The sequence below is a fragment of the Lissotriton helveticus genome, chromosome 6, assembly GCF_964261635.1.
Source record: "Lissotriton helveticus chromosome 6, aLisHel1.1, whole genome shotgun sequence".
NCBI lineage: Eukaryota > Metazoa > Chordata > Amphibia > Caudata > Salamandridae > Lissotriton > Lissotriton helveticus.
The window spans coordinates 885,625,799-885,648,452 of NC_136067.1; the positions used below are offsets into that span (position 1 = coordinate 885,625,799).

Below are 22,654 nucleotides of genomic sequence, written 5' to 3' on the forward strand. Positions count from 1 at the left end.
ACAAAATCACAAAGCAAATTGATGGAATCCTGTCGCACACTGCAAATACTACTACACTTCCAGGTGTACACAGGACCCTTAGCACGTCTTCCTAAAACCTCATTACCTAACACCTCTTCTGCCTCTGTTGTCACAAGTTTTTCTTTTTCAACTGGACAACCATCTTTCACTTCATAAGCACGACCACTGGTGTCAACTGCATGCACCAAATCATTATCCTGGAAATAACTCTCCTCATTAAAAAATGCCTCACAGCTTGAACTATGCATCCATTCTCCAGAAAAAACTTCACAAAAATGACTACGATTAACTATTCTCTTCCATCTACTATTTCTTTTGAAATCATAAATTGCCTTGTTTAGCTTCCTAATTCTATTGATTATCAAAATAAATAACTTACGTTTAATTTCAAATGCCTGATCAATAACTTTCTCAACTTTTTTTTTTCTCTTATAAAAAACCAGTTTCTGTTGACCTTTCTTAATATTTTTTAACAAATTGCCAATTATCCTGTTGCGGAACATTCGTTTACGAATCTCCCTAAACTGTTGTTTCCTTCTACTATCATGCACAGAGTTATCTCTTGCTCTAGCAGTAACATTTTTGATTGGCCTTTCCTTTCCATTTGAATTCCTTCTCGTTTTATGGACTGAAACATTTTCTGTAGTAATATTTTTTTTACTACACATATTTCTTATGAAATATTTTGTGCTCTTACCCGGTGCTTTCTTCGTGACTTGACAAATCTTTTTGTTAGAGGACTGCTGCTTATTTTCTTTCACCTGCTGTCTTTGACGTTTTGCAGCCTTTCTCTGTCTTTCTATTGTTGGCATGGTGAAATCTTGAAATGATCTGCAGTTGAATCTGTGGTAAAATATAATAAAAAATGTTATTAACCATTATTACCAAACAGTAAAACAATAACAGTGATCAAAAACTTAACACACTACTTGACATTTTAAATAGAAGATTTTTTAGTCCTTGCAAATTTACAATACAGAAATAGCAGAAAAGAAATGACATTTATATTTATGTTACCTGTGCTATTTTATATGTGAATCTGATCTAATTTTATGAGCATATTTTAATATTTTATTGAAGACACTACACATAACCTGCTTTTGAAGGTGTCTTTATTTTTAAATTAAACGGGTTACCTTTTTACTTTTTATTAATTATAAATTTTAAAAATAAATGTTTATATTTCCATAGGCTCAAGCAGGTCAGCTTCCCATCCTATGTCATATAATTCGGACAAATCTGCATCCTCATCACGCTCTTCTTCATCCTCAGGATTTAAATCATCCAAGGGATCAACATCCACTGATGTTTCAATTACAAGTTCAATGATGAGGTCAAAATCAACTGATTGCAGATTGTCGCTCATGTTGAGGTTGTCTTTATCTTTAAAGAAAGATAACAACAATGAGATGTTGCAGAGTAAGAGACAAATCTCAGAGATTATAATAGTAAAATTGTTTAACAAGAGTAATATTTTGCAGCTATTATTTAGCCATGTCCAGCAATGCTGAGCAGGTGAAGACTATGTCTAAATTTTCAGTGAACAGGACTCATCTCTTCTTAACCTTGGATAAGCCTCACCGAATCTGTGTGTCCTGCACATACTTAAATGTAAAGGGGCAGATTTATGTTAAATGGCACATCCCCAGGCATGCACCAGTTAACGTGCACCACTACTCTGCCACCCATGGTGTGCCGTATTTACAATCAGATAGGAGAAAGCTTCGTCAAAACCCTGCGCCTGCTTTAAGCAGGCATAGGTCTTGACGCAACATTGTGGAGATGGGGCACCCCTGAGCCTTGCTTGAGCTGCATCGCACTTGCGATACAACTCCAGCAATCACTACCTTTACAGCACAGATACGTCACGCATCTGTGCCATTTTTGCCCCATGATGCCCCGTATTCTAAATGCAGCACACCATGGGTGGCGGAACAGCGGCGCAGGATGACTGACACATCCCTGGTGATGCACCAGTCATCATAAATCTATCCCTAAGCTTCTTATCTTGTTACAGATGAACCGCCATATGTAGCATGAAACTATTTTGCATTTCCTAAATAGCGAATTTTAAGGAATAAATAGCAATTCTTTACCATTCCTAATTTGCAATGAGCAAATTGCTAATTGCAAGTTACCCATTCATTTCCATGGGCTAGGAGGCTCATAGGAATGAAGGTTTAATTTGCGATTAGCAATTTGCTCATCACAAATTAGGAATTTTTCCAAGGGTGCAGGGGTGTCTCAAGAACACCCTGCTGCACCCCTGAAAAAGAAATTTGGGGGCATATGGCACACATACATGCCCTAAGGGCATGTGTTGGCGTCATATGGCACCTTTTGTTTTTTTTAAAAAAAGCTTTTTGAAAAGAATTCACAAATTACCACCAATTTACCACAATAGTTTCCAAATCCTTAATGTCATTTTTTACATATTTTTTGTTTGATACATTGCATTTAAGTAGTCACAACATTTGCAAATCCTTCAGTGCAATTGCAAAATAAGGAATAGCAAATTTTGCTACTCCTTATTTTGCATCAAACTTGTTTGATACATACCATTTGTCTAATTAACATTCGCAAAGGCCGAAATTCGTAGAATTTTGATCTTTGCGAATGCTAATTAGCTTGATACATATGGCCCCAAGTGAGGCCTGTCTTGCGACATGGTGCATCTTTTGCATCACTGCTGCATCGGTTTCATGTGGTATGTTTTTTTTACACCATGATATATCTGCCTAAATGCATCAATTTGTAATGTTGTCGCCTCATAGCAAATCTTTTGCACCGCCGCTGCATCATAAAAGTGACGCACAGTGGCACAAAAGAGGCATACACCTATCATAAATCTGTCCCTAGCATTTTAAAAGATTAATCCAGGATGACGATAAGGTGTGGCCTATCCAGAGGTTTGTTTAAGGTGAGGCCTACTCAGGATTGCAGATTAAAGTTACGCTTGATGAAGAATACAGAGGAGATAATACATGTAAAGGCCTACCAATGAAGTAAGTAATGTGCACTTTATTGCGCCAGTCATCATAAATGTATCCCTAAGCTTCTTATCTTGTTACAGATGAACCACCATATGTACCATCAAACTATTTTGCATTTCCTAAATAGCAAATTTTAAGGAATAAATAGCAATTCTTTACCATTCCTAATTTGCAATGAGCAAATTGCTAATTGCAAATTAGCACCGCCGCTGCATCATAAAAGTGACGCACAGTGGCACAAAAGAGGCATACACCTATCATAAATCTGTCCCTAGCATTTTAAATGATTAATCCAGGATGACAATAAGGTGTGGCCTATCCAAAGGTTTGTTTAAGGTGAGGCCTACTCAGGATTGCAGATTAAAGTTACGCTTGATGAAGAATACAGAGGAGATAATACATGTAAAGGCCTACCAATGAAGTAAGTAATGTCCACTTTATTGCGCCAGTCATCATAAATGTATCCCTAAGCTTCTTATCTTGTTACAGATGAACCACCATATGTACCATCAAACTATTTTGCATTTCCTAAATAGCAAATTTTAAGGAATAAATAGCAATTCTTTACCATTCCTAATTTGCAATGAGCAAATTGCTAATTGCAAGTTACCCATTCACTTCCATGGGCTAGGAGGCTCATAGGAATGAAGGTTGCAATTTGCGATTAGCAATTAGCTCATCACAAAATAGGAATTTTTTCAAGCGTGCAGGGGTATCTCAAGAACACCCTGCTACACCCCTGAAAAAGAAATTTGGGGGCATATGGCACACATACATGCCCTAAGGACATGTATAGGCGTCATATGGCACCTTTTGTTTTTTGGAAAAAAATGCTTTTTGAAAAGAATTCGCAAATTACCACAAACTAGAAGTTGGTGGTAGTTTCCAAATCCTTAATATCATTTTTTACATATTTTTTGTTTGATACATTGCATTTAAGGAATCGCAAAATTTGCAAATCCTTCAGTGCAATCGCAAAATAAGGAATAGCAAATTTTGAATTAAGGACATTTTAAGTAATTTCCACATGTGCAGTGTTTTCAAATTATGATTTGAAAATCGTTTTTGGGGAAAAGTAATGGTTTGCAAATTTATGACAAGGACATAATGGTGTATGCTTCTCTATAAGGCATTTCAGTGTCTCTGATGTCATTTTTCCCATATTACATTATAAGACCTTTCCCCATGGAGCACATTCCTTGTAAATATGCTCCCACCTGTGCATGGTGAATTTAGATTTTGACTGTTTGAGTCACATACCCATGTTAAAAGTCACCCCAAAAAATTGCAAACGCTTTAAAAAAACACATTCATGTGTCTTAAGGACATTTTAAGTCATTTCCCCGTGGACAGTGTTTTGTAAGTGGCGCAAAAGAGGCATACACCTATCATAAATCTGTCCCTAGCATTTTAAATGATTAATTCAGGATGACGATAAGGTGTGGCCTATCCAGAGGTTTGTTTAAGGTGAGGCCTACTCAGGATTGCAGATTAAAGTTACGCTTGATGAAGAATACAGAAGACATAATACATGTAAAGCTCTACCAATGAAGTAAGTGATGTCCACTTCATTGCGCCAGTCATCATAAATGTATCCCTAAGCTTCTTATCTTGTTAGACATCAACTGCCATATGTATCATATAACTATTTTGCATTTCCAAAATAGCGAATTTTAAGGAATAAATAGCGATTCTTTACCATTCCTAATTTGCGATGAGCAAATTGCTAATTGCAAATTACCCATTCATTTCCATGGAGCAGGAGGCCCATAGGAATGAAGGTGCAATTTGCGATTAGCAATTAGCTCATCGCAAATTAGGAATTTTTCCAAAGGTGCAGGGGTGTCTCAAGAACACCCTGCTGCACCCCTGAAAACGAAATTTGTGGACATATGGCGCACATAAATTTTAACAACATTCCTTTACCTCAAAAACGATTTTCAATTCATAATTTGAAAACACTGCCCACAGGGAAATTACTTAAAATGTCCTTAAGACACATGAAAGTGTTTTTTTATTGCCTTTCCAGCATGGTTGGGTCACTTTTAACATGGCTATGTAACACAAACATTTAAAATCTAAATTTCCCATGCACAGGTCGGAGCATATTTACAAGCAACTTGCGCCACAGAGAAAGGTCTTACATTAAAATGGGAAAAATAACATCAGGGACAGTCAATTGCCGTATAAAGAAGCATACACCATTATGTCCTTGTCATAAATTTAAAAACAATTCCTTTTCCCCAAAAACGATTTTCAAATCATAATTTCAAAATACTGCACATGGGAAAATTACTTAAAATGTTCTTAAGACACATAAAAGCGTTTTTTGATTGCCTTTGCAGCATGTTTGTATCACTTTTAACATGGCTATGTAACACAAACATTCAAAATCTAAATTTTCCATGCACATGTGGGAGCATATTTACAAGCAATTTGCGCCACATAATTCATAATTTTCTCCTAAAAGCACACTATTCTCTATCTAAATTAAAGAAATATTTTCTCACCTTAGCAAATACTTTGAGTTTGAAAACAGTCTCAGAAACACACCAATTTGTCTTCAGCAGAGCAAAAGGTATGCACTCCAGAGTCTGCAGCTATCAAAAGCACAGAAATGCTGTAATTCTTCACACATATCTCTCATGTCACCCAATCAAAACTCTTCCCTCACTTTTTTTCAAATGAAAACCCTTCCCCCCTCTGCCCTTTCTGCCTTTTCTGCATGGCAACCACCTCTTGTAAGACTTCTGGTGTTTGCAAGTTCACACAACTTTGTTGCAATTGAACTCTGAACTCTCAGTGCACCTGCATATCCAGTGCATTCTTTCATTTAATGATTTTTTATTGACCATTCAAAATACATCTTTCAAAGAACACATCCGTGCACCCTAACTTTCTGTTTTCAGCAATCAAAATCCACCAATCACTGTTACTGCTTCATGAACACAGAAACTCCACATTTTTTTTCATTTTAAACTCTCATTTTTTCAACTGCCATTTCATTGCCACACTTCATCTGACTGCAGGAGAACCTTCTCTCACCATGTTTTCTGTCTGGATTGTTGGACATAGTTATATTCACTGGGCTCAAAGGTACGTTGAAAACAGGAAATTACCTAACCTCAATTTACAAGATGTGGAAATTAAGTGGTTTGGCCACAGAGGATTAAAATGTCACCAATTGATACCATTGGTGAAAACCTTTATGCATTTGCCCAAACCTGACCTGTTAATTGTGTACTGTGGAGGTAATGACTTGGGCACTTTGACTGGTGTAGGTCTGGAAATGCTTTTAAAGGACACCTTTGAGCAATTAATGGCACTTTTTCCTCAGACTGCCTTGGTATATTCAAATATATGCCAAAGACAGAAATGGAGGTGGTCAAACCAATTTTGTCCACAAATTGAGAAGTCGAGGAAGCATGTAAACAAATCTGTTTCAGCTTACATGAGAGACCATGGAATGGGCTCCCTGTACAACAATAACTTGCGTTACTACATGCAAGATATCTACAGAGGAGATGGAGTTCACTTCTCAGATGAGGGCAACAGAGTTTTCACTCTGAATTTAAGAATGTGCATTGGTACCTACTTATAAGTACCTAAATGTACCATAAACCCAAAAGCTCTTCTCAGAGCTACCCTACATCTGATCACTCACAATTATTATTTTACTCTAACATTTTTCACTAATTTCCAACAAAGTACGCTCCCTGGGGCGCTACCCGGTACGCGAACCGGGAGCTAACCTCGCGAATTTTTTTTTAAAAATGTTTTTTTTTCGCACATATAAGCCTCCTCAGCCACCCTCAGAAAACCTAGGGGGTCAAGATAAGTGCCCCCTTCTACCCATTCTGAACATTATTTGCCCTCCATCTTGTATCTTAATTCGACTGAAACACAAAATGGTGGACTCCCGGAACGCTTAAGGTTCGCGAACCGGGGCGCTCAACGGTTCGCGTACCGGGTCGCTCTCTGGGAAGCGCACCATCAAAAAAGGTGGGAAAGTAGTTCACAGAAAAGCCACTGGAGACAATTTCACCAAATATAGATTAGCTCATACTACATACCAATCCCTACCATTTTCACAAATTTGATTGGAATTCCATTTAGTCATTTAGCCTGTAGACCTCTCTAAATACCGTGAGGTAAATTACTTCACAAAACACATCTGAAGTGTTGGAATTGACAACCAATGAAAATGTTACTTTCATTTTCTACTTTTTTTACCTGACATTTCATTGGTTATATACCTGAATATATATAAAGGAAGAGAAGAAAACACCGCCATTTTGACTACTACTTCTTGCTGTACATTTCAATAGTATTTTCACTAATTCCTTCAACTTCTTTCTAAAGGTAAGTTTTTATTTTTAAAACTGAAGTATATTGTGCACTATAAGTTAATATGGTAAACTTTTTCTGATAGATATATACTATCCCTCTGTAGTAGTTATAGATTTAGAGAGACTTCTCTGTTATAGTTATGGATGGAGTTAGGCTTCTCTTGTATAATTATGAATTTACTTACGTTAAATCACATACACTTTTTTATATTCCTACTTCCACTCTGATACTATACACTGCCCAAAGATAAATTCACTGATAAAAAATGCCTATCTAAAATTATTCCCAACATTGCCCTATCTCTACTAATATATATTTTTTTAATCCACATTTCAGGCAAAATGGAAGGCGAAAACCAAGTTTCTTTTGAAATGGAGAGCAGCCAAGAATTGATTGATACAATTGATCAAATTGACATTGAATTTTTCGATGAAACTTGGGACAATGAACTACTGCAATGTGTACAAGCAGTAGATAACCTCCTTGCAAATGAGGACATTTTACACCCTCAGAGACTACAATGTATATTCAATGATAATTATGAAATTTCTGACAATGAAATGTTAGAAAGTTTAATAAATTATGAAACACAATCACAATAAAAAAAATGCTTAAAAAATAAAGAAAATAAAAAATAATCAACAAAAACAACAATCAATTAACATACAGCATTTGAAAAGTCTATCATTCATTTTTCATTGCAGTACGCTGCCCAGAACGCTTCCCGGTTCGCGGACCGGGCGCTCCCCACGCAAAAAAAACAAAAGAAATTTTTTGTTTTTTTTGCCCCGCGGGGCCCTTTTAAAACCTCCACATTAAACCTAGGGGGTCAGGGAGGATCTAGTATGCCCCCTAATGGTCATTTTCGCCTTTGTTTTGGCCTCCTCTTGTCTCTCAATCCTACCGAGAGACAAGATGGCGGCCGCTCCGGACTGTTTAGAATGTTGACAGACACCGGAGAGCCAATCAGCTTAGCTACGCGAAGTTCCGGTACGCTTAAGGTCCGCGGACCGGAGCGCTGCCCGGAGCGCGCTTACAGATATATATCTTTTTTTAAACGTTAATTTCTCAAAATCCACTGGAGCACATATATTGAGACCTAGAAAAGGCACATCGGGCTACCAGTCCCTACAATTTTGCCAAGTTTCATGCAAATCCATTCAGCCGTTCGGGCTAAAAGTGAGGCCAACCGCCCTATGGAAAACTCAATGTTAAAAACACGTTTTGGGACCCCCCTTTTTTCTCGGCCCCCCCTTGACGAAACCCCCCCAAATTTCCAAGGGCTGCTCAGAAACAAAATGTTCCATTTTCCAGAAAATTTCAGCCAATTCCGTCCACAAACGCCAAAGTTATTAGACATAGAATTTTCAAAAATCCCATAGGGAAAAAATCCTAACTATATATACCTACTGGCGACCGCCAGTAGGTAATATATATATATATATATATATATATATATATTTGTCAGGCAACCCACACTACTTTAGAAGGTGGGATGGACAATAAATAATTGACAATTGGGAACTGCAAGCAGAGACACAACTCGACCAGGGGGGCATTTGAGAAAGGAAAAACCCCCGAAACGCGTCATGCCCATGGTCTGATGAGAAAATAAAAGGCGGATGTTCCACAAGCCCCGTGTGCTGCCTGTTTCTTTCTGTTGGAGGAGACGTCTTGGGCAATATTCAGCGTGTTGCAAGTGTTTGGCAGTTGTGCTGAACCACACGCAAGGTGTGCACCCCCCACAAGTGTCCAAAGGGGGTCGCAAAAAGGTAGACCCTCGGACTACCCCGCATCAAGCCTGCATTGGAGAATGCTGTAAATACAGTCCATACCTGCATGGAGCTACGCCCCTACTTCATAGGCGTTTCCTTCTCCAGAACAGTCCGAAGTGCGAGGAAGGGGGAGAGGAGTGTGGATGTCATCACCTGAACCCCAAACAAGCGCCACAGCTCCCGCCAGACGACATGACACACCGGCGCACAACACAAGAAATTGAGCCGGTAATTGATTTCGCCGCCGGCATGCTTACGAATGCCGCATGCTGGGAAATGCAGTTTACTATCAAAGGCAGAGGCGATTCCATGCCGTGTTTGTCAGGCAACCCACACTACTTTAGAAGGTGGGATGGACAATAAATAATTGACAATTGGGAACTGCAAGCAGAGACACAACTCGACCAGGGGGGCATTTGAGAAAGAAAAACCCCCGAAACGCGTCATGCCCATGGTCTGATGAGAAAATAAAAGGCGGATGTTCCACAAGCCCCGTGTGCTGCCTGTTTCTTTCTGTTGGAGGAGACGTCTTGGGCAATATTCAGCGTGTTGCAAATGTTTGGCAGTTGTGCTGAACCACACGCAAGGTGTGCACCCCCCACAAGTGTCCAAAGGGGGTCGCAAAAAGGTAGACCCTCGGACTACCCCGCATCAAGCCTGCATTGGAGAATGCTGTAAATACAGTCCATACCTGCATGGAGCTACGCCCCTACTTCATAGGCGTTTCCTTCTCCAGAACAGTCCGAAGTGCGAGGAAGGGGGAGAGGAGTGTGGATGTCATCACCTGAACCCCAAACAAGCGCCACAGCTCCCGCCAGACGACATGACACACCGGCTGCACAACACAAGAAATTGAGCCGGTAATTGATTTCGCCGCCGGCATGCTTACGAATGCTGCATGCTGGGAAATGCAGTTTACTATCAAAGGCAGAGGCGATTCCATGCCGTGTTTGTCAGGCAACCCACACTACTTTAGAAGGTGGGATGGACAATAAATAATTGACAATTGGGAACTGCAAGCAGAGACACAACTCGACCAGGGGGGCATTTGAGAAAGGAAAAACCCCCGAAACGCGTCATGCCCATGGTCTGATGAGAAAATAAAAGGCGGATGTTCCACAAGCCCCGTGTGCTGCCTTTTTCTTTCTGTTGGAGGAGACGTCTTGGGCAATATTCAGCGTGTTGCAAGTGTTTGGCAGTTGTGCTGAACCACACGCAAGGTGTGCACCCCCCACAAGTGTCCAAAGGGGGTCGCAAAAAGGTAGACCCTCGGACTACCCCGCATCAAGCCTGCATTGGAGAATGCTGTAAATACAGTCCATATCTGCATGGAGCTACGCCCCTACTTCATAGGCGTTTCCTTCTCCAGAACAGTCCGAAGTGCGAGGAAGGGGGAGAGGAGTGTGGATGTCATCACCTGAACCCCAAACAAGCGCCACAGCTCCCGCCAGACGACATGACACACCGGCTGCACAACACAAGAAATTGAGCCGGTAATTGATTTCGCCGCCGGCATGCTTACGAATGCTGCATGCTGGGAAATGCAGTTTACTATCAAAGGCAGAGGCGATTCCATGCCGTGTTTGTCAGGCAACCCACACTACTTTAGAAGGTGGGATGGACAATAAATAATTGACAATTAGGAACTGCAAGCAGAGACACAACTCGACCAGGGGGGCATTTGAGAAAGGAAAAACCCCCGAAACGAGTCATGCCCATGATCTGATGAGAAAATAAAAGGCGGATGTTCCACAAGCCCCGTGTGCTGCCTGTTTCTTTCTATTGGAGGAGACGTCTTGGGCAATATTCAGCGTGTTGCAAGTGTTTGGCAGTTGTGCTGAACCACACGCAAGGTGTGCACCCCCCACAAGTGTCCAAAGGGGGTCGCAAAAAGGTAGACCCTCGGACTACCCCGCATCAAGCATGCATTGGAGAATGCTGTAAATACAGTCCATACGAGCATGGAGCTACGCCCCTACTTCATAGGCGTTTCTTTCTCCAGAACAGTCCGAAGTGCGAGGAAGGGGGAGAGGAGTGTGGATGTCATCACCTGAACCCCAAACAAGCGCCACAGCTCCCGCCAGACGACATGACACACCGGCTGCACAATTGAGCCGGTAATTGATTTCGCCGCCGGCATGCTTACGAATACTGCATGCTGGGAAATGCAGTTTACTATCAAAGGCAGAGGCGATTCCATGCCGTGTTTGTCAGGCAACCCACACTACTTTAGAAGGTGGGATGGACAATAAATAATTGACAATTGGGAACTGCAAGCAGAGACACAACTCGACCAGGGGGGCATTTGTGAAAGGAAAAACCCCCGAAATGCGTCATGCCCATGGTCTGATGAGAAAATAAAAGGCGGATGTTCCACAAGCCCCGTGTGCTGCCTGTTTCTTTCTGTTGGAGGAGACGTCTTGGGCAATATATATATATATATATATATATATATATAAATCATTTCATCTAGAGGAGATTCTCTTGGATAATTAATTTGTTCTAAAATGTAAGTATTGTAATAATTGTAATATAATGTTTAAACTGAATATATGTTTTTCTGTCTCCTAGAACATATGTATTGATTTTTATTGTTTATTTGTCCTGAAGAAGGTGGGGTGAACCGTTCCAAGCACCACCCAAACGCCGCGTCATCAGAATCTTTTTTAAATATTATATGTATTGTATTTCAATTTGTGAGCATAAAACAATGTGATTAGAAGAAAGAAAATCTAAAAACACGTTTTGCAAGTTATAAGATTTTAAACATCTCTTGGGGGGATTGAATTTAAGTGAATTAGAGGGGTATGAGAGATTGTACAAATATTGTATATTGATGCTTTTACATGTTCTTTGAAAATTGTACATACTATTTGACACATGGCAGATATTACTGATTGTTTGTAACAGTATTATTTGCTTTTTAATAAACAAGCACTGATTTGCGTTTTAAGGAGACTGTGTCTGTTTGTTATTGATGATTACATTTTGTGTATGGTTTATTATTATGTTTTAGTGCAATTTAGTCTATTTAGCTCAAGTGAGTAAGTGGCTTTCAGGGGTAATTGATACACACGAAAGGGAGTCCTTCCTTGGGTTTAATGTTGTATTACCCTGTACCGTTCGGCAGTGAAGGGTAACTCTCCTTTGTTTGAAGGGATAGTACATTTAAAAAAATGGTGTCTGCATACGCAAATGCTCTGAATTACTGAATCAGAGGGTTTGCAAAGCCTTTAATCCTTTGAACATGAGGCCCAAAGAGAGTTACCGCGCATATGTCTAATATGACCTTATAGTGGAGGGGTATTGATGTGGAACGTATTAGCCAATTAGATAAAAACATAAAAGTCACATCTCTAGAGATTTAGGGCCAGATTCATCAAACAAAAATCCGCTCGCAAAGGGCCAGATTCTGAGAATCTGGCCCTTTGCGAGCGGTATTTTTGCATTTGGGATGCATGATCCCAAATGCAAAAATCGCAATTTTAAAAATTGCTAAATTGCGAATATATGCATTTAAGGAATCTCTAATTGAGATTCCTTAAATGCAATGCATGAAAGATTTTAAAATAGCGAATTCGCTAATAGGCCATGCAAATTACCATGAAGTACAACTTCATGGTAATTTGCAAAAACTTTGAAAAATGCACTAAAGTGCATTTTTCAAAGTTTCATGTTGCGCACACACATGCCCTAAGGGCATGTGTGTGCGCAACATATGTGCACATATCAATTTCAGGGGTGCAACAGGGTGACCTTTGGCCACCCCTGCACCCTTGAAATCTCAATCTCAATTTGCGAATCGCTAATTGCGATTCACAAATTGAGATTGTCTTCCCATTCATTCCTATGGGCCTCTAGGCCCATAGGAATAAATGGGGAGGTATTCCTTAATTGCGACTCGCAATTTGCGAGTCGCAATTAAGGAATTCTAAGAAATCACTATTTTTTAAGTGATTTCTTGATGCATTCCATTTTGCTATTCCTTAATAGCGAATCGGTATTCTTCGCTATTAAGGAATCGCAAATTGGGTTGTTGATGTATCTGGGGGTTACTGTGTTGCACTAAAGGCTTCTGTAACATGGGTACGAGTTCATTATAATAAAATTACATTGAACACTTTATTTATTATGTTTTGCCAGGCATATAATCAAGGCACCACTCAAAAGCTTACACTAATGCATGCTGTCAAGCCTTACCCAGACCGTTGACATGTACCTTTTCCTGCTTAAGTGGACAGGCATTGATACACCATAAGCTTTGCTGCATTGTCCTGACAACACAGGTCATAGAGATTTTAATTTATACATTATCCTCATGATTTGGCACACTTGAATTTACTGGCATGAAAGTAATCTAACATTGCATTGTGACCACAAATGATTAAATTGGTTGCTAGACTATGATATACATCAGAAACGCTGAGATGAGTTATCTATTAAGAATCATCTCTCTGACAGATCATTCAATAGTGGAACACAAGGACATGTAAGAATGCAGAAAACTGAGTATATTGTGGTTAAACTCTATATTATCGTGCATTACATTCATGACTTGGAACACAAGAAATTACTGGTGTGTGAAAAATGTGCACATTGAATATAAGATAGTTAGGCCATGTGTTTTTTTTTGTCTGTAACGCTGATGTAACCTCTGGCACTAAGGTTAAATGCGTATTCCCTCTAAAATAAAATAGGACATTATTGCAAATGTTTAGACGTGGAATATTAATGTATGTGCTTTTGGTGAGATGAAATCACAAAAGTATTTGCTTTGATCTACACATATACATTTCGATATTTATACTTGCATAGTAGATTTTTCCCCCGTTAATTGATCAAGCATGCCCCCTAAATTGTCATGACTAAAACAGAGATTAAGGTATATACCCAGTGATGCACACGTTTTATTATGAATATACCAGTACACTACCTACATCAAAACACAATTACTGCACAATGATATCTAATAATAAAAAGTAGAATGTACATTTGCCTCTGTTATTCGAAAGGAATTCACAGAATGAAGCTACAATACCAAAATGCAAATGCATTGCAACCCATAGAGCCACATACTTACCAAACCCAGGTGAATAATAACCTTCTGAGCAATTGACACACGTGTAGCAACATTTGATTTCAGAATATTTTCTTATAGTTCCTGCTGCACATCGACCTGAACAGTTTGAATATGGTACCTGCAAGATTAAAAACACACATTTCAAATGTAATGGAATCAATCAAGTCTATTCTTGTCAGTGAACAAACATTGCGGTCACTCTGGTTTTAGCAGATAATATACAAAGCATTTGGCATATGTACCACTCTCCCTTTCTAAAGAAGATGCATGTGATGATGAGAGTGGAAGAGGAGATAGGTGAGAGAAGGCTGAGAAAAAACTCAAGATGAAAAATGTGGAAGTCCATTTAGTTTCAGAACTGGCTGAACAGGTGATGAGGCTGTCCATAAAGTGCTAACATAGGGCTCTTATTGTGTGGGTCAAGGAGATTGTCTTTATTGCAAAGTTGTAGCGAATACTCTTACAACTACAAGACACAAAAAAAGAGGCTCTCCAACGGAAACAACATTTATAACGCGGTCATTATCGGCTACTAGCAAGCACATTGTATTTGCAGTCTCTAGGTGGTTTATTTGCTATGTGTCGAATGAGAAGGAAAATGATTTGCTACTGGCTCTTTGAAAGGACAATGGCATTGTAAGGCTGTTAGGAGAATCTCAGATTTGGGACTGGTGTCTGGGCTGACATTCCAATTAACCATCAGCTGCAATGTACTAGCATGATGAGAGCATTGGTGCCTTATATCATGTTGATGGATCTACTATTCGGCCTCTGAAATCAATGCTTTCCTTTTACCCTGCAACTTCACATTTTGTATTTAGATGATGATGGATAACGTTTTATTGATTGCTCTTAAAAAATGTGAGCATTTCTATTGCTTTTGCCTACTGCATACAGTCACATTGACTTTGTATTTTTTAACGTTTTTTACGGTTGTTTCTTTTATGGCGTATGGTTGAAAAAAAGAGTATTGGCTGCTATTATGGAATATCCCTGATCTCTATGTGGGTTTCCAGGGCAAGGGGTGGAATGTACATCCACTGGTAGGCAGATGCAATGGAGGCAAATAAGCATGCCAAGTGGGTGACATGTATTTTGGCTCCACTCAGCATTTGTTTTTGTTTTTCTGAAACAAACAGTGGTTCGAGGGTAGGGTATTTCAATGATAGTCATTCAGCCCTTGATAAGAAAAGACAATGTCTCTGTGATACTGTAATTCGTTGGAAGATCGACCCCTAAACCAGGGGTTACCTTGAGTGGAGGAGGCTGAAACTCCACCATTGAAACCATGACAGTTCCCCTGACTTTAAATTGAAGTGGCCATTTTGCATGTTTAGTGGGACAGGATAACCATTGTTTAATACGAATTATCAAGTTCCAGCAAGCCCCACATTTTCTCCTTGGCTTCAATTGCACATCAATCAATAGATTTATTTCGGGCTACAATGAACCCATAAATAGGTTGACCAGAATTTTAAAGCCAAAAACGGGGACATTTCACAAAAATAGAAACATAAAACATGCATTCGCTCATGATTTATTGCAAAGACACACGATGCACTGTTTGGTATCATTCAAATAAATACGTTCTCAATAGCGCTGTTTAGAAATGTATTAAGTGTCATAACATTCACATTATAACAACAAATGAGACGTGGCACATTTTAAGAAGTTTTCTTCACAAAATATTAATTACACGATATTACATTACCACACGATCATTATTTATGCACAGTGGAGTAGATGAAAATAAAGTGCATATCTGCACTGGATCCATGCAGACCTTTTTTATAAGATCATGTCATTATTTGTAGTTTTGTTAGGCTCCATTCATGCCACTCAAGGTATTTGAGTGCTGTACAAAGAAAAGAGTTATTATAACGGATTTAGGAAGGTGTTTACATCTTTTTTGAAGGAAGCACAGTAAAGGAGGTAATAAGATTTCAGAGGGAGTGGGGCGTTCAACATTTCCATAACATGAAAAATTGTTTCATTTTGAGGTGTTACATGAAAGTAAGCTGTGTGTTTCCAAAGACTGAGATCCTGAGCCCCTGAGTGAAAGGGTCCCAAAGGGATATTTAATTTTTGCACTAGGTTCTGGGAGAAGCCAACTTGTATAATTCTACACACCACATAGTCGATTTTTTTGATGAACCTGCTATCAATAAGAGGCCTATGAAATTTTGTAAGAATGGCTTTGTTATGGTCAATACAATCTTGCCATAAGGTAGAAGGGCTAGGGCGGTTGACCTCGAATCTGGGGAACTGAGTTTCAGTCTCTGCAAAGACGCTGAACATCCTGTGATTCTGGGCAAATCACTTAATCTCCCGGTGCCAAACATAAAAACATGAATGTGTCCAAATGTAATGCTACGTAAAGCGCTCTGATACCCGATTCGGGTCAAGTTCGAGCTATATAAAACTCTGTAAAAAAAACAAAAACATATAGGTCGGCCTTGAGAGGGGCAAGATGCACTTTGCTAATATCAATAAGGACAGATTTGCCATAGTCTAATCTCCACAGTACCAATGACTGATCTAGTCAGTTGTGGATGTTGTTCATGAATCTGAGCATGTAGCCTTCTTTATGATGGACTGGAGATAGTTTTCTTGTTGAGAAGTATCCTCTGGCTTTAGTGGAGTTTAACATGCGTCAAAAATGGTTAGAGAAGTTAGCCATATCTGGAAGCGGAGATCTTCTGCATCAACTACTTTCTCAGGCTTAAGCTTAGCTGTTGTAGAGTCATTCAATAATGCACAGGCTCAGCAAAATATGTGTAACGTCGACAAGAGAGTAGACTTTCAGAAATAACCAACTTTGATTGCCAACATGTCGTGATCAGACATGCCTGAGCCACGATGCAGATCACAAAGAGGCAACTGGTGCTCATGTAAAGCATACCAATATCTTCGGGTCGAGTTTGCGTTATATACAACTGCAAAAAATAGGTCCAGCAAAAAGACTGAAAAAGGTAGGAGCAAGCAATGGGCAGTTGATAAACACTGAGAGCGAGTCCTCAAAAATAACCTACCGAAACATTTTAGGCAGGCTGATTTCAATGCTCCACCAAAGAAAGGATGCCAAACTTTGAAAAAGAAAAAAAAAACTCAACACAGTGCACAGGCAGTTCAACAATCCACTGTTTGTTGAATCAACCAAAGACTGAGAAGTGTTGACCTTTTTACGCTTTTTGCTGTGTAGCTACATGAGCTCTATGAGAGAAATATCTAAGGCTGCCTTGTTCACTTAGCTATAAAGACCAGAAGGAAATCCCAAATGTATACTCTAAATTTGTTAGGATGAAATACCCATTGAAGGGTGCCACATGATGTTGTTAGTAAACCCATCATACATTTGGCATTAGTCCCTCATTGATTTCTTGACTGTTCTTCTGGATGGGCCCTTACTCAGGGAAACCTCAATCCTAGGGCGCATGTGTGGACAATCTGTACCCATGCATTCAAAATTGTAAAAGCATTTACCACAGCCATCTGTGGCCCCTTCTGTCAGTAAAAATGTAGAAGCAACACAAAAACAGCAAGTAAGTTCTATAAAATTGCTTCGAAAATGTGTATACGATATCCTACCGCTGGTAGTTTAAACCTCAGAAAGACGAGGGTGTTTACATTAAATTAATAAGTTTAAATCTTGTACAGTCACACTGCTACTAAATCCCTAATTTAAAATATGAATGCATAATTTAGAAATTCCTAAGGCAAAATATTTAGTTTCTGGAGGATTAGGTACAGAAAATAGGTTGACACTATGACACACTAGAACCTACCTCATCCCAGGGCATCAGGGATTCATCGATGGTAATGAGACTGCGTTTTATATCATAGCTTCCAATAGTTTGAAATGTTTCACCATTGATCATCTTCCATGCTATTAAATCATAACCATTCACGAATCCTAGATCGTCAAATGAAAATGAACCAGCTTTCACAGAAAAATTCATTTCTTTCAACTGTTTGAGAAGCTGAAAAGGAAGCACAAAACAGTGGTAATTGATAATGGTATTCAATTTACTTACAAGATCGATAAATTCTTCACATTAGCGAAAATAAAGTGGCTCAGATTTACTATGACTTCGCATCTGGTTGCATCACTTTTGTGGCACAGCACAGAAGTAATATAATTTTTTGGCCTTTACTAAGCCACGCAAAGGCACTTTGTGTGGCTTTGAGTGGTTAAGAAAATTCAAAGTAACACAAGGGAGTGCATAGTGCTGCCTTGCATTACTTTGCATCAGACAGGTGTCGTTACATAGGTGGAGCACAGGTGTTTCCATGCATCCACCCATGTAATTTGAAACAAACCCAGATTTACTAAGACATGTAAACCTTGATTAGCACCAACAAGATGCACCTACCTAACAGAGGCGTACCAAGAAGTATTTTTATTTCTTCTAATTACTTCCTGTATCCATAAAAAGAGGAATACGCCTCTAAGGATTGTTTTTGTGCAGGTAGGTGTACCTTCCTGCACAAAAACAACCCTGCCCTATAACACAGGGACCCTTGCACTATACCTGCATTGGTGAGAGAGCAGAAATGTTCCATATCTTTTTAAATATGGAGCATTTCTTATCTTTCCCTTTCATGCAACACAGCACAGTTAGTTTGCCTGCTGCACTGTGTCTAATGAAATAATAGTAAATGTGCCCAACAGTGTTCTGTAGGATACTGTTTGTGTTTTCTTTACAATATATTTAATGAAAATACCCAGCTGTCTATTTTGTTTTACAATATACAAGGAACTTTTTGAAAACAGTGCCATAGATTAAGCAAGATAATGTGTTTTACAAAAGCAACAAAGATTAAGGGCCTGATTTCGACCTTGGCAGTCGAGCAGCTGGGCCGCATCGGTGGTCGGGAGAATGCCGCCAAGTCGGGGGCATCCGACCTGCTGGATTTAGACTTTACTGCCAGGCCTGCGGTGTGCTAGCGGTGGTCTAACGGCAGTGGCATACTTCGGTTCGTTTGCAGAGCTTGAAGTCAATGCCGCCGCCCTGCAGTGCTCTGGGTGCTCTGTTGCCCTGTACCATGTCGTGCATGGCGCACAGTGCGCGTACGACAGTGGAAGCACAGGGGGCACAACATTGGGCAGAATCATCCTGAGGCCCTCTTTGGGGCCACTTAACTTCCTTTCCGCCAACTCTTTCATGACGGGGTCCCCACCATGAAAAGGTTGGTGGAATGGAAGGTCGTGACCTGCACAGCAGTGTTAGCATCGGAACCACCGCCACAGATCGCACCTTTCCCCGCCACTGCACCCATGGGATCCTAGATCCTTTTGGTGGCAGCGGTCTTATGGCTGTCCAACTGCCATGATCCAAAACGGGCGGTCGGACTGCCAAGGTCGCAGCGGTCTCACCGCCAAAGTGAGTACGGTGGTCTTGGGACCTCCGTACTCATAAGCAGGCCCTAAGCCTCACCTTTTAAGGTGTACAGGTGCAAATACCAGCATGTATTTTCAAAGTACAACTAGCCAAACAATTATAGAATTATTCTAATGCTTACGTGGCACAGATTTATAAATATTTTGAGGTCGGGTTTACGTTACTTTTTTAAAACAGCCTCAATGGAAAATCTAGGTTGGTAATTACCAAGCAACTCAAATGGTGATTTGGTTGGTTTGTGACGAAAAGTAATGCAGTGCAGTGCAATGTGCTGTCTTTCGTTACTTTGCATCAAGGGAGCTTTCCATGGGCAGTGCCTAGGATTGTCTGTGCATCCACCCACGGTTTTGGACCCAGGTCCATATCTACAAAGAATTGTAGACATGGATTCGAGCCAAAAACCTACCCCTCCTTGAGGCTGAAGTAACAAGGAGAAATATTTTTGTTTCTCCTCGTTATTTCCTTTTTGCATATGTGCTTCCTTCTGAAACTATTCTGACTACAAAGCAGACTCCCTTGCACAATGGCACAATGGCACAAGGGTGCCTGCATTTGAGTATTCCTGCTTAATGTGCACCAGCTCTGGGAGACACCACAAAGGCACCCATTCTTTGTAGATATGGCACAGTTCTGCTCTCTCCAGTTCATGCAATGCAACACAGCAGCATTGCCTGATGCCCAGGTGTGTCACATTTTTGTAGATCTGGGCCTGCAAGCATAAAAAATCATATTAAACTGTACAATACGATTAAATATGATTTAACCACCTTCTGTCTGTCTGCAAATCAAAAAACCCATTCCCTCATACCATTAATCCACACGAACATGCTCAATCAAACCTGAGGAATTAAAATATAAAGCTTCTCCATCTCAATCATACATTAAGGTGTAATATCATTGAACTGAGCATAACGTACTAAAACATAAATACAAAAACTGAAAAAAATACTTCTATGGTTTAAAGTACATACATATGTATCTTTGACTCTTATCCGAGATTAGATTCTGGTGTGGACTGAAACAACAATGCTCACCATTATCAGAATAAAAAGTTATGCCTTTGAATAATTTGTCTGTTGTCACTTCCATGAGCAAACTTTAAGGAGGAATATAGGTCAAATATGCACTAAGTTGGCTGCCACGGTGAATAAACCTACAGGAATGTGTGAATAGGTTCCAGTTTGTGGGGCCTGTTACATGAGTATTGAAGTCAATGACTTCTTACTCTTGCATTCTTCCAGTACAGATACTGCTCTTTGCGAAATTATGAATGCATCTGTCCCCTAACTGCCTTGAAGGCCACTGGTTTGAACATATGCACATCAGCAACACACCAGGTGTGTTTAATTGTCCACAAAATCCATGCAGTAGAACCTAACAACAATCACATACATATACACATAGAATCATTGAACATCCATCTACAGGGTTGCCCAGGTGGTCAATTTTCTATTTTTTTTATTTCTGTTTATTGAAAACATCTGTGGATACAAGCAGAATATTATGACAGCACGCTCTCATTTGTACATAAAGAAGGAGCCGCAGCTCCATAAAACCTGTACATATCATCTACTATTGCCCCCAAAAAAAAATTCATGTGTCCGCATGTGATGCAACTGGTGCTATGGAAAGAGCTCTGACACCTGATTTGGCTCAAGTTTGCTCTATATAAAACTCAGTCAAATAAAATAAATAAATAAACATTAAAGATCCATGTCAGGTGTGCCCAGTCTACCCTGCTCAAACGGTAATGGTAGGGTTATCCAAGATACCCTGTGCTGCTTTCCAGCTCATGCCAAAGTGATGATGTTTGAGTGCAATCTCTGCCTAAAGCAGTTGTTTAGAGGAAGGGAAAGATGAATAAATAAATAGAGGAATTTTGGAAGAATGGCATTTTGGCTATAGCCAGCCGGCCCGCCAGGGACAAAGGCAATCCCATCCACCTCTTCAGTTGGCTTTCCAGCCATTCAGTCAGTCGTCCATAGTTGGGTCACCACAGTCCTTCAACATTACGGTTTAACCATATTCCCTCCGCCAAACAGAGTTGGAATTCCGATTGGAAGCTCTCTGTGACCGCCATTAGTGGGAAGATTACTGACTTCACCCAGTTGATGCCTGATAGCCCTCCAAACCTGATTAATTCTCTGATCAGAGAACCCAAGTTCTCAGCTGGACATTTTACATATAATGTAGCATCATTTGCGTATAAGAAGAGAAGTATCACCCGCGGGGTGAAGGCCAGACCCCGGTGCATGTGATCTTACCTTAGGCTGGCTACCCTGGGTTCCTTGGCTATGGCAAAAAGAAGGGGAGATAGTGGACACCCCTGACTGGTTCCCCCGGGATACAGGGAATGGAGGAGATATAACTCCATTAACCCAGAGTCTCGTGGCGGGGCTGGAGTATAAGAGAGCAATCAATTTAATGAACTTGGCGCTAATTCGCAGGCGGGCTAGAAGCGCAGAGAGGTATGGCCATTTGGGAGAATAAAATGTATTGGTGGTGTCCAGGAATTTAGCAGCCGCCTGCAGCGGAGGGTCAATCTCCTACCTTGTGGCAAAAAAGTTGTGCGCCATGGCCCTACCCAGGGCAAAGCCACACTGATCAGGTCTCATCTCGGGGGGCAGCAAGGCAAGAAGGCTCGAAGCACTGAGCTATACTATAATTTTGTTGTCCAGATTGATCATGGACAGCGGCCCATATGAATCGCACCTCTCTGGGTCTTTATCAGGTTTTAGGATCATATTGATAAGCGCTTCACGGAGTGACGGAGGAAGCACCCCCTTTCCAGGGATTCCTCATATATAGGAGATAGTAATGACGAATATTCTTTATAGAAGGCTGCCAATAGGCCATCCAGGCCAGGGGCCTTATCTCCTGGTGAAGATCGAATGACCCTGACCACCTCCTCTTCTGTGAACGGCTCATCTAGGTAACTGCGGTGCCCGTTCCCAAGCCATAGCAGCTGTATTGAGTAAAAAAACTCATCAAGATTAGGGGGTCCTCGATTGGGTTGCCTCGTATAACGAGGAG

At 40.3% G+C, this 22,654-nt stretch overlaps 1 protein-coding gene across 1 annotated transcript in view; it reads right to left on the bottom strand.

The window, feature by feature from the left end:
* Positions 1-22,654, bottom strand: part of LOC144763160 (G-protein coupled receptor family C group 6 member A-like) — a 582,371-nt gene that overhangs the window by 34,687 nt on the left and 525,030 nt on the right. Inside the window, exons 4-5 of the mRNA XM_078648488.1 lie at positions 18,005-18,199; positions 14,220-14,337 (exon numbers count right to left, since the gene is read on the bottom strand). Of these exons, the coding sequence (XP_078504614.1) occupies positions 14,220-14,337; positions 18,005-18,199 (313 nt within the window). The remainder of the gene's footprint in view (positions 1-14,219; positions 14,338-18,004; positions 18,200-22,654) is intronic.